The sequence below is a fragment of the Exophiala spinifera genome (genome assembly GCF_000836115.1).
Source record: "Exophiala spinifera strain CBS 89968 unplaced genomic scaffold supercont1.7, whole genome shotgun sequence".
In the NCBI taxonomy this organism is placed as follows: Eukaryota; Fungi; Ascomycota; class Eurotiomycetes; order Chaetothyriales; family Herpotrichiellaceae; genus Exophiala; species Exophiala spinifera.
The window spans coordinates 41,581-53,883 of NW_015622519.1; the positions used below are offsets into that span (position 1 = coordinate 41,581).

Genomic DNA, 12,303 nt, shown 5'->3' on the forward strand with positions numbered 1-12,303 from the left:
AGCCGACATCTTGCCATTGCCTAATTCTCGAGGGAAGATGAAGATGATGGGATGCCGTCGAGCCACGCTGCGGGGCCTTAGGTGGCGTCGCTGCTTGTGGCTTAGCTGGCATTTTCTGCTGACGTCTTCATCACTAACGCCGCGTTCGGGGAAATGTCACGCCGAATGTTTGGCGGGTTTGTTACTCGGGCTGCTATGGTCTGAACTTTTAAGCGCCCAGACTTGGTGACATGTGACATCGCATGAAGAGCGGACGATAGGGCCACAAAGTTTCTTGGCAATCTACCAAACCAGCTGCTACGGATCACATCGGCGCTTGATGTAGCGCATCTCAATCCAAACCGCACAGGCGGCTCAGCGATTGTTAGTAAGGTCATCTCTACTGATAGTCGTACTGCTGCATAGCTGCCACTTAATGCGCAGCTGGGACAGACTATGACGGAAAACCAAGGGCTAGTCATAGCTGGCCGTGCGGTGACAACTACAGTACCATGGATCCCTACACGATATAGAGGACCGATATTGAGTGCAGAAAGCCTTCCACCCTATCATATACAAGCATACTCATGAGGAAATGCCGCCACTGTGCAAAAGCACAGATAGCTTGAATGCCTCACCTGTTGGGACGCTGGCCATGGTTGTTGCCTACGTACCCTGGACCACATGATGAGTTCGACGAACGTCCACTCACTCGCTCTAAGCGCTCTTGCAGTCGGGCGCCTCGATAGCGAAACGATTTGTGGCTTATCACGATTTACTTAGCAACATCCTAGGAATATTTCAGTCCCTTGGACCCTGCGAAGTGTGTTTCAGAGAAGCTGACGCTGTCCAACACTACTGCCGGATGTTATCTTCCCTGACACCATTTGCTTTAAGTCGGCGCTTGCCCATAAGCGGAGCTTTGATCGAAGGAAGACATATAGAGACTGGGCGATTAGCCGCCAACTCGGTTTCACCCAACTTCGAACCACCCTCTGCCACCCAAAATATGCAACAGAATGCACCTTACCAACAAGTGCGAAGTTCGAGAAGCAGACTATAAAGAACCCCTTCGCTCTGCTGTTCTACCTGCATGGACTTTTCGCATTCTTTCAATTTCGACTCCAAGAACCTCGCAATGGCAGAGGTCGTCGGCGCTATCTCCGGAGTATCCGCACTTGTCACTGGCACCTTGCAAGGGAGTATAATACTTCTGAACACGATTAAAAGCTACAAAGGTCATCAGACACTTGTACACGAATTCCTGGATGGTCTTGCTGCTTTCATCCAAGTTCTAAACAAGCTCGATGAAACAATCAAATCTGTCCGCGAGGTGGACTTCTCTATGCTCGAAATTCCTCTACGACAGTGTGACCACACATGCAAAGCGTTGTACGAGGAGCTGCTCAAATGCGTATCGCGATCGAACGATACCCATACGAGCTTACGAGACTGGCTTAGGCTAAAGTACATGGGGGAGGACATCGATGGTATCCGAAGGTTGTTGGCTGAGCACAAAATGACCATTCAAATTGCACTCGCAGATGTAAATCTGTAAGTTCCTGTTCTGTGATCTTATCTCCAAACTAGGCACGATGCTAAAATCCTCTTTTAGTCGCGAATCCTCTGCGACAGTCGAAAAGATCCAGATGTATACTGATCTTTTGAATACAACAAAGGCCAATCTTCAAGACCGTCTCGAGAGGATTGACGAGAAAATGGATAGCATAATAGTTCAAAACAAGGGAGGTTCCGACAAAGATGCATTTGAGGTCAAATTGATTGAGGAGGAGCGGTTGAGTACTGAGAAATGTCTTCAAATTTGTACCCAGCTATCCGACCACATCGGCCAGATCCAAATTGCGGCAAAGCTCAGCAGCAGCAAAACTGGGCCACTAGGTTCGAGTTCTCTACCTCAAAAAGTGGTGGACGAAGGCTTCCAAGGTTGCGTCGATAGCCTTTCTCGAGCGACCTCAAAGTTGGAAGAGCATGAGAGGCAGCTTTTTGATCGGTTGATGGAAACATCGAAGACAGCGCTTTTCTCGGAGGATGACCGTACAGATATTGCACGGTTGCGAGACGAATGGCTTACAACTCGGCACAACCTGAATATCTGGTCTGCAGCACAGGGTCACCTAAGGGATAAGGTGAGCGTTATCGAGAATTACGCCAAAGGCGACGCCATCCAAATCATGGCTTCAGCTGGGGGGAAGACCATTCATGGCAAAAATCAAGGGTTTGGTGCAAAGACGGGGCAAGTGGCCGGTTATATTAATGATGACACAATTCAGCAGGCTCTGCGCATGATGGGGGGCATTTTTGGCCAAACTACCAAGCCGGACGATACGCATGTGGCGAGTGAGACTTCACCCGTTGCTGTTAACGGCACGGTCGAGGCAACCGGCTCAAGCTTCAAAGGCAAAGGCTTCCAACTTGCATCGAAACCCTCCTTCGGCAGCAGACAGTGCTGAGAAGCCCTGCGAAGGATGAACCTCGCAATTGATCCACGTTTACAAATCGATGTGTTTAAAGCAAGACAGGAGATATGATGGTGAGGGAGATCATGCCTGGGAACTGTCACTACAACACACCTCTTACTATTGTACCACATTCCTGATACTGTCGCTCGTCGACGTCGACGAGCTCTCCACCCTAAGGCTGTTCTGGTCACGGCATCTTCAACGGTCGGTTTTAAAACTGACACTCTGCGTAACCGTGATCCTGAGCTGATAAGTGTCTCGGCGACTAGTCGTACTTCACGACTCCAGAATGAGAGTTTGGAGAACGAGAGAACTTTTCGGCACGAGCCTGTTGAGTCAGGCTTGAAAGGTACAGTACTTGGACTGATCGTATGTGATGTAGACGAGAGAACGACCTGGTCAATACTATAAATACACCCTAGAGTGGGTCTTCTCAGAGGGCCAAGGCCCCGTCCCGGAGCGCTCGGACCAACTTCCAAGCTGCCGTTCCAGGATACGCTCGGACGGGAGGCTTTGGGGAGGAGGAGGGTTTGTTTGTGCACTGAGGCCGGCTGGACCAGAATACCGTGGTGGAGTTACGACAGCTTGTGGTCTGAGAGTCAAGTCCCTTCCTGAGGTTCTGGGGCTGTAAGCGCTATGCATCAGACGTGTCTGAGGAAGAAGAGAGGCTGCGCCAGCGTCAATTGCTGTCGAAGATGTGCACTGCACGGTGTTTGATCTATTGTCGGCGGCCCCCGCGTAACCTTGTATGATGCTCATGCGTAGGGCTTCGGCCGGGGGTGTTATTGTAGGTATCGTCTCGGCAACTTTGGCTAGAAGTAATGGCAAATAACGAGATGAGCCACCGCGAAGTTGCGAAATCAGCTTCAGATATCGGTCGAGCAATTCGGTTGACGGTCTTGAACCATCGGCTGAAGGGCCTAGAGGAATGCAAGAGGTAACGTCCGTCAGAGTACAAGCAACGTCGAAAAGTTTCTTAATAAGTCCAACACCATGCACTTCCATGGACTCCGTGGATAAGATCTCAATATCATGAATTAAGTCGCTAGCCACGTCGATCGGGTATTTAAACGTCATTGACAGATTGTTGGAGGTGGAGGATAGGGCACCGCTCGCAATGGAGAGCTGCCATACCATGATCCTCAGCCAATGAAGTGTGATGCGCACCGCTGCCGCTTGATCTTCTGTGGTTTTTAGTTCTGGCGGCAGTGCGTCTGTGAGTTGTTGCTGCAGTTCTAATAGCCATACCGCTGAGGTCCTTTTTTTGGAGTTGTTCCATAGCGCCATAAACTCGTCATCAATGCACCGAAATAGGCTGATCAAGTAGAGAAATCCGTTCACGATCTCTACTTCTCGGATGTCTTGGGCGGCCGGAAGTTCGATGGATGGCTGAAGTGTCAATGGCCGATGACGCTCGAGAGAGTATGCCCTCTCAGTGACCAGGAGTAGCCAATACATCCTTCTCTTGTACATATTCTCGACATCGTCGCCAGTCGTGTAGGACGCCTCGTGATGCATTCCCATGATCTGAGCCAGGGTTGCTGCCTCACGCAAATGGAACCAGCACAAGTTCTGCTTTTCGAGGGTGAAATAGCAGCTGAACAAGAAAAATGAGATGTGAATCGAATTCAACGTAGGCGCCTCAATATAGTCAATGTTCTTCCGCATCCGAGCAATCTCATCGAGAATCATTTTGGCATATCCGTGCCTATGCTCCGGGGGCTCACCCTCATAGTGGCTCCCTGGTCCAACCACAAGGCTCACACCAGGTTGGACCATGACAAAAGCGCACAATGAGGCCGTCAAGCAATAAACCTCGAGGTCGCTCCCAATACGAGAGCTTATCATCTCACAAAGCGAGCGTTGGTTCAAAATCCACGCTGTCGTAGGCATATTACTGAAGTAGAATTCGATGCAGGTGTCAATTGTCCTCTTAGACAGCAACGCCGTATTATGCGGGTAGGAAGGGGACTGCAGACTGTTGGACTTGAACTTGAATGATTTTTCGGCATGGTTGACTGTAGTGTCGGAGGGACTTGCTTGTTGCTGCGTCGCGCGGATCTCAGGGATGACATTGGCGCGAAGACCTTTAGGCCCTTTCTTCTGTGGCACTGCGAGATAAGTACACTGCAAGTTCATCTGACCACAGTTTGTACATGGCTGATCCCTAGAACATTTCACTTTGCGGCGGCGGCAAGCATCGCATGCCTTTTTTGCGGGCGGCGTGGTGGACATCTTGTGTTAAGCTGCCCTGAATTTTCGGCGGATTCTCCTGACGCCCTGATTTTGAACGGACAGTAGCAAGAGAAGAGCTCATCCCTGCTCCACCGCTGAGGACTGGGTTAGTCTCAATATGCTTATCGCGCCCGCGAATGATTCAAACATGGCTCATGCTGGGAGAGACAGGGTACAAAAAGGTTGCATGGGGTATGTGGAAGCCTTTATCCGCACAAGCTGCGCCATGCAAGCGACGCCTGTGAGGTTATTTCCCCAAGTGGTGTTGGTCTGGAGCCGTCAATCTTTGCTCAAGACGCGGCTGGAGACTAAATAAGAATTTCCAAATCTTGCCTAAGTTATTAGGTGTCCAGGCCTCGGGTCCTAGAAACAGAATGGTCCTGAACACACATGGGCACACTGCCAACCAGACGCCCTCGCCAGAACCGAGGCCAGCAGCAGGTGGCCCCACAGACAACGATGCTGTTGACCAAAGCGAAACACACCATCAACCAAGCTCTTCAGAAAGACTGGGAAGTTCTCTGGACACATGGCCGACACGGACGAACCCTCCACCGCCTGGGGACGAAGCCAGACAAGAAAACCCTTCAACTGCACCAAAATCTTCCGCGACCTATCTCCTCCGTCATTACGCAGATGAGGACCGACAAGATCGGATTAGCGGCCTATCTCCACAGCATTAACAAGGCAGAAACGAGCCGATGCAGCTGCAACCATGGAGAACAGACGGTGGAACACGTGCTACTGAAATGTAGGCAGTGGGTGACAGAACGAGAAGAAATGTGGGCTGGCGGAAGACGAGTTCTTAGCCTAAAGGGAGTGCTCAATGACCCCAAGATGGTGGTGAGAGCGGCGAAGATGATGCTGAAGACTGGTCTCTTGGGGCAATTTCAACACATTAACGCCGAATCGCTGGAGGCCAGTTCTCAGCGCCAAGCCAAGGATTCGTGAACCCTCAGCACAGGACCACAGAGCAACGCATTGAGTAAGAATAGATCACAGTAGACCAGACAGATGTGGGTTTCTGTCATGTAGCCATATATGGAACACAGCCTGCGAAAGTGTAAGTAGAACCAGTAACTTGAGAGTGACAGCTCTGAAGAGAAACTGAAGAAAGAGGGGGCATGGGGAAAAACACCACCCACAGCTCAGATCGAATTTTTGAAACGCGTAATTTTTTGTAATTTTCCGAGTAGACCGACGTTATCTTAGGCCATTATCACGATTGACGCGTCAAAAACGCGTGTTTTCGTGGTAATGGCACCTAGATGGCCACAGGTAAACAACGGCCCCGAACACATCAACGAGCATGCCACCTACCTTAGAGAAGTATGCAACCAACTGCAGGCTGCGGATAAAGGCAGAACCAATCAGATACCATGGAACATAGTGCAACCATACATTGCGTCGACCATTGCGCTCATCGGCAAAGTGCTGCAGCAGCCGTCGATGGGTGAACTGCTCCAGCAAATCCAAGACGCGGCAAAGGGCATCCAGACCATCCAAAGGGACATCGTGGTCGTCAAAAGTTCCGTAGGAGGGGGTACGACGTCACTCAATGCAACAAACTTCAGTGGCCACAGGACGGCGGCGAGAACATGGGCCCAAGTTGCGACACAGGCCAAAGGGTCTGTGCTCCCACCACCCCCAACCCAACCAGGCACACATCCCTCCAAGACCTCGCCAACAGTCACAGCATACAAGGACCGAGTGGTTACAGTCAAGCTGAAGGATCACGGCATCGCCCAGCGCTATCGCAGTCACTCGGCGGCGTGGGCCAGACAGCAAGTCCAAACCAGCATATCCAGCAACTTGGCGACGAGTGCGATCAAGATCGTCGCAGCACACCAACTCAAGAGCGGTGACATACAGATATTCGCAGGCACCACCGCCGAAGCGATACAACTCAGACAGAACAAGGGATGGCTGAGAGGTCTTGGAGAATGTGCGGAACTTATTGTGCCTACCTACGGAGTCATCGTCCATGGTGTCCCTACCAAATCCATCAATGTCAAAGATCAGAAAGCGACCATTCAACAAATGCTTGCAGACAACTACACAGTAATCCCTGACGCCGAGATCTCGTACGTGGGATGGTTGACCAAAGAGGCCACCCTCAAACGCGCATCGTCAATTGTGGTCGAGTTTGAGGACCCGGAAATGGCCAACGCCATCATCTACGCCGGAATGGTATGGGATGGCCAAATCCACCAATGTCAACTTTACGACCGCGCCTGCAGGGTGAAACAATGCTTTCGGTGCTACCATTACGGTCACATCGGCACTCAATGTAGCGCATCCCAAACATGCGGCTATTGTGCTGAGCAACACGAGACAAAGCATTGCAGGCAGAAGGGGATGGAAGGGTTCATCCCTCGATGCGCAGTGTGCCAAAATGCCCACACGGCATGGAGCAATGCCTGCCCCGCCAGGAAGAAAGAGATGGGTCGGGTTGAGCAAGCAAAGCAGACTCGGAGCATTTACTGGCACGTTCCGTCAAAAGGCACCAGCACACGACCAAGGACCCAGGAGAACAGCGCACACGACAACATGCAACCCCCAGCAACATCCAGTTCAACTCGAATAACGGACCGGAGGGTGGAAGAGACAACACAGGTCATAGAATCAGAATCCGAGGGCGGTGCACAACTCGAGCGACAGCTAGACCTGCCCGTCAACCAGCCAGCTGCACAACTGATGGAAGAGCCAATACCTCTCACCCTGCAGGAGCCGATTAGCGACAGAACGATAGAAGTGACCGTGCCGCAGCAACCCACCACCCGATCGAATGAGGAAAACTGGGCAACACCAGCGACGCACGGGGCACCCACACTATATCAGCAGAACCCAACTGCAGCCACACACCGGAGAGGAGCGGAAGAGTTTTTTATACCTGATCCAACACCGAACCAATCTCAACCGTATCTCCACGCAGCAAACGAAATCGGCGACACGTTTGGCTTCCAGGATGCCGACGACTGGCTAGACAATATGATCGATATTGACGCCGAATGGCTACCGCGCATCGCAGAAGACGAAAGATCCATACCGACGTCGAAGGCAACTGAACCCCGTGCAACGCAATGGGCGGTTTACAAAGGTTGCAAGTGCCCGCAACACCAGAACATTTACTCTACCTGGCCACTACAAGACGCGGAGCTGAAGATCGCCAAGTGTATGAAAGTATGCGTGTACTGTGGCGACGATTTCGTGAACGCGGCGGAGCTACGAAAACATTTAAAACGATTGAAGTACGCAAAAAGGAATATAACCGTATACCTAGAAACGAGAGGGAAATGGGGCAACACCACCCCGGGATGGATCACGAAGCCTCATGGAGGTAGCCGGGTTCACCGACGAGGTTCTGAGCCACCTGCCCCTACGCCAACCGCCCGAATCACTCGGAGCCAATCTTTGACACACAGAACCAACGCTGGAACACCTCCATGGTAGGGCACTCGGAACTGCGCATCTTACAGTACAACGTCTGGAAGTCCAAGGACGTCGTCCTGGCAAGCCTATTTCAGGACCGATGGATCCGTGAATACGACGTCCTCGCTATTCAAGAGCCGTGGCGCAATCCGTTCATCCCGACGTCCTACCATCCTCTCAAGACCGACTTCCAACTAGCATACCTCGAACATGAGGCAACGAGAGTATGCTTCTACATCAATAAACGCATCGATCCAAGCACATGGAACACCACACATCTCACGAAAGACATCACGATGCTAGAAATCAGCAATCCCACTCTCGGCAACAAGCTCCGTATCATTAACGTTTACAACGAGGTAGGAACTAGCACGCTGGCCGACCTCAGAAACGCGGTCCATGGCACCAACCCCGAGGATGAACTCCTCATTCTCGGAGACTTCAACCTGCACCATCCACTCTGGTCGACGACACGCTGTCATCCCCGTCGCGGAATGACAATCGCTCAGCCTTTGATCACCATGATCGAAGATTTTCATCTACAACTACTCACAGTGCCCGGGACGACGACGCACCGATGGAGAGACGGAGAGTCGACCATCGACTTGACTTTCGGTTCAGAGGGAGTGGCATCGCGCATGATCTACTGCAGAGTCGACCCCAGTCGCGACTGCGACTCGGATCACCTCCCAATCTCGATGGCGATTGCGTGGGACTGGCATCCTGCCGCCCCATCCAGAAAGCGCCAGTGGGCCAAAACGGATGTGTCGTCACTCCAGAACACAGTTAAAGAGAAACTCCCAAGAGTACCCGACCCCGTGGAGCTTAGTGGGAAAGACAGCATCGACAGATATACGCACTCCATTATTGATGCCCTCCAGGCGGGTATCGATGCGTCAACACCGTGGTCTAATCCGTCATTACGCTCCCTACCAGGGTTCGACCAGGAATGTAAAGACATCTGTGCCGAAGTTCAACGATTACGTCGACGGTGGCAACGGACCAGAGATGAAGACGACTATGAACAATATCGAGTGGCACGCAACTCGAAAGGCCGACATGTGCAAAAGGCACTTCGCAACACTCATCGACAGAGAGTAGAGGAGGCATCAGCCTCAGACTCAGGCCTCTGGAAGTTGGTTAAGTGGGCCAAGAACCGACACACCATCACGCCCACCTGCACACCTACACTAAAGAAACCAGGTGGAGGGTCTGCTAACCAGGCCGAAGAGAAGGCCGAGACTCTACGACAATCCTTCTTTCCACCACCGCGAAATGCCGACCTGTCAGACATTGATGAGTATGCATACCCTCCACCGATTGAATGCCCCGTGATCGCACCGACCGAGATCGAGAGAGCAGTCCGCAGAGCAGCTCCGAACAAGGCGCCGGGCACCGACAACATCCCCAACGGCATCCTACACCAGACGATAGGAACTCTCCTCCCCCACCTCCATAAACTCTTTAATGCCTGTCTCTCGCAGGGGTATTGTCCTTCACACTTCAGAGAGAGCATCACGGTCGTTCTGCGCAAACCAGGCAAGGATGACTATACCCAGCCGAAGTCATACAGGCCCATAGCCCTCCTCAATACCCTGGGCAAGGTGCTAGAAGCCATCGTCGCGAACCGACTGACATATCTAGCTGACAGCTACGGCCTCCTCCCCAGTCGACATACAGGAGGCCGAAAGCTAGCATCCACCGACCACGCCATACATCTGCTCCTCCAACGCATACACAAAGCGTGGGCAGACGGAGAAGTCGCGTCATTACTACTCCTAGATGTATCAGGTGCCTTCGACAATGTCTCCCGCCCGCGACTATTGCACAACCTCCGAGCGCGACGAGTATGTCCGACACTCGTGCGATGGATAGACTCCTTTTTAGGAGATCGATCGACTACTATCAAGCTCCAGGAGTACACTGCGCCCTCGACCCCCATCCAAACTGGAATACCCCAAGGATCGCCGCTGTCACCGATGCTCTATCTATTCTACAACCCCGACCTCATCGAGGCATGCAAGACTGACAACACGGAGGCGACGGGATATATCGACGATGTCTCTATCCTCGCAGTGGGCCCGACAGTACAGCATAATTGCAAGACCCTCAAGACGGTCCATCGGAAAGCGGAGAGGTGGGCACAACAGCATGGATCCGAGTTCGCACCAGCCAAGTATGGATTGGTCCACTTCACGAGAGACCCTCGGATCAACACTACCCGGCCCCTCCGTCTGCCGCATGCCACCATCGAGGCCTCGCCGTCATGTCGATACCTGGGGGTCGAAATGGACTCGCGACTGCGATGGGACCACCATCGAGAGAAGGTCGAGGCCAAAGCCACTCAACGACTGTCAGCTTTGTCGACCCTCGCATCTTCGACGTGGGGCACCGGATTGATCAACTTGAGACAAGTGTACCGTGCGATGATTGTCCCACAGATGCTCTATGGGTGTTCCGCGTGGCACATTTCTGGGGGAAAGACGAGAGGCCGTGGCAGTGCCATGCTGAACGCGATCACTCGCATCCAGCGACGTGCGGCGCAAATCATCACTGGGGCCTTTCGAACGACAGCAGGAGCCGCGGTCGACGTTGAAGCACACCTACTCCCAGTGCCACAGCAACTTGAACAGACGGCTCTGGAAGCGACCATGCGAATCCGCACCACGCCACTCCACGCAGAGATGATCTGGGTGGGAAGCAACAGCAAAACTCAGAGTCCGCTGCACCGATTCTCCAACATTTTGAAGGATAAGTACAGCATTGAGCTCGATCGACTGGAAAAGCGCCAACCACACATTGTACCTCCATGGTGGACTCCACCATTCACCAGAATCGCCGAATCCCCAGAAGCCGCCATCCGGGAGCACGATGCCACAGAGTCGGTGGCACTGCGCGTGTATACCGATGGCAGTGGCATCAACGGCCACGTCGGTGCTGCCGCGGTGGCACCGACGCTACGGACGCCGGGCATCCAAGCAACCAGGACAGCATACATGGGCACAGCAACCTCCTCCACGGTGTATGCAGCAGAGTTGAAAGGGATTGAGCTGGCGATACAGATCGCACTGGATGTTGACGCGACGACAAACACCCCCGGCAGATGCTTCATCTTCACCGACAACCAGGCCGCCATTCAAGCCATGGCCAACCCCAAATCCCCCTCGGGACAGTACATCTTGGTCGAGGCGATCCGAGCGCTTGACCAGCTCCGAGACCGAGGCTGGGAAGTTCAGCTTCGCTGGATCCCCGCGCACGTCGGGGTTCTAGGCAACGAAGCGGCCGATCGCGCGGCCAAGGAGGCTGCTGGCTACAGCCCAATCACTCCAGCGAACGTAGAACCACCTCCAGAACCAGAAACACTCCATATCCTCACAGCCACCACGAAATCCACCATCCGACAGGCCATGAAGGTCGAATGGGACCAGAATTGGGAAACGGCCAAACAAGGTCGAGACCTTTTCCGGCTTGGGGTCAAGCCTGGAAAAGGGACCCTCACCACGCACAAGGGCACCCACCGAGCGATCAGTTCAGTCATCACCCAAATGCGCAATGGGAAGATCGGCCTGCTGGCCTATCTTCATTCGATTAACAAGGCCGACACCGACCAGTGCCCCTGCGGCCACGGACGACAAACCGTACGACACGTTCTCCTCGAATGTCGAAACTGGTGCGAGGAACGACACCGGATGTGGGCAGGCAAAACTCCATGCGTGGACATCAAGCGTATTCTCTGTAGCTCGTCCATGGCCGTTCAATCAGCAAAGATGATGATCAGAACGGGACTCCTGGAGCAATTTCGGGGAGTGCCGTCCACAGTACTCCAATATTCGTAAGCGTAGACGAGTAATTATTGTCAAACAGAAGTCGAGGAGGGCCAGGAAAGGTCTGACAGGTGCAAAGACACGGAACAAACAAGAAGACTATAGGTAGAGATGCACTTACGTGGAGCGGAAGGAGGAAGCAATTCTGTGACAGCAGGACGGCTTGATTTCTGGAAGCAAAATGGGGGAACCACCTGTATTTATAGTCGCACTGCTGCATAGCTGCCATAATGGCGGCTGGGTCAGTCTATGAATTGAAGAAGAAGAAGAAGAAGAAGAAGAAGAGGGGGCATGGGCTAGCTTATATAGTACTCCTGCATAGCTTCCTAGGAGCTGGGACAGTGTATGACATA

At 52.8% G+C, this 12,303-nt stretch overlaps 3 protein-coding genes across 3 annotated transcripts; 2 read left to right on the forward strand and 1 right to left on the reverse strand.

Moving 5' to 3' along the window:
* Positions 1 to 1,117: 1,117 nt before the first annotated feature.
* PV08_09015 (uncharacterized protein) lies at positions 1,118 to 2,450 on the forward strand (the record flags this gene model as incomplete). Its single annotated transcript, XM_016383336.1, has 2 exons — positions 1,118 to 1,533; positions 1,595 to 2,450. 2 exons carry the CDS (start codon positions 1,118 to 1,120, stop codon positions 2,448 to 2,450), a joined length of 1,272 nt encoding a protein of 423 aa, XP_016231959.1.
* Positions 2,451 to 2,864: 414 nt separating this feature from the next.
* On the reverse strand, positions 2,865 to 4,694 carry PV08_09016 (uncharacterized protein; the record flags this gene model as incomplete). Its single annotated transcript, XM_016383337.1, has 1 exon — positions 2,865 to 4,694. One exon carries the CDS (start codon positions 4,692 to 4,694, stop codon positions 2,865 to 2,867), a length of 1,830 nt encoding a protein of 609 aa, XP_016231960.1.
* A 390-nt stretch (positions 4,695 to 5,084) lies between these two features.
* On the forward strand, positions 5,085 to 5,645 carry PV08_09017 (uncharacterized protein; the record flags this gene model as incomplete). Its single annotated transcript, XM_016383338.1, has 1 exon — positions 5,085 to 5,645. One exon carries the CDS (start codon positions 5,085 to 5,087, stop codon positions 5,643 to 5,645), a length of 561 nt encoding a protein of 186 aa, XP_016231961.1.
* Between the last annotated feature and the right edge of the window lie 6,658 nt (positions 5,646 to 12,303).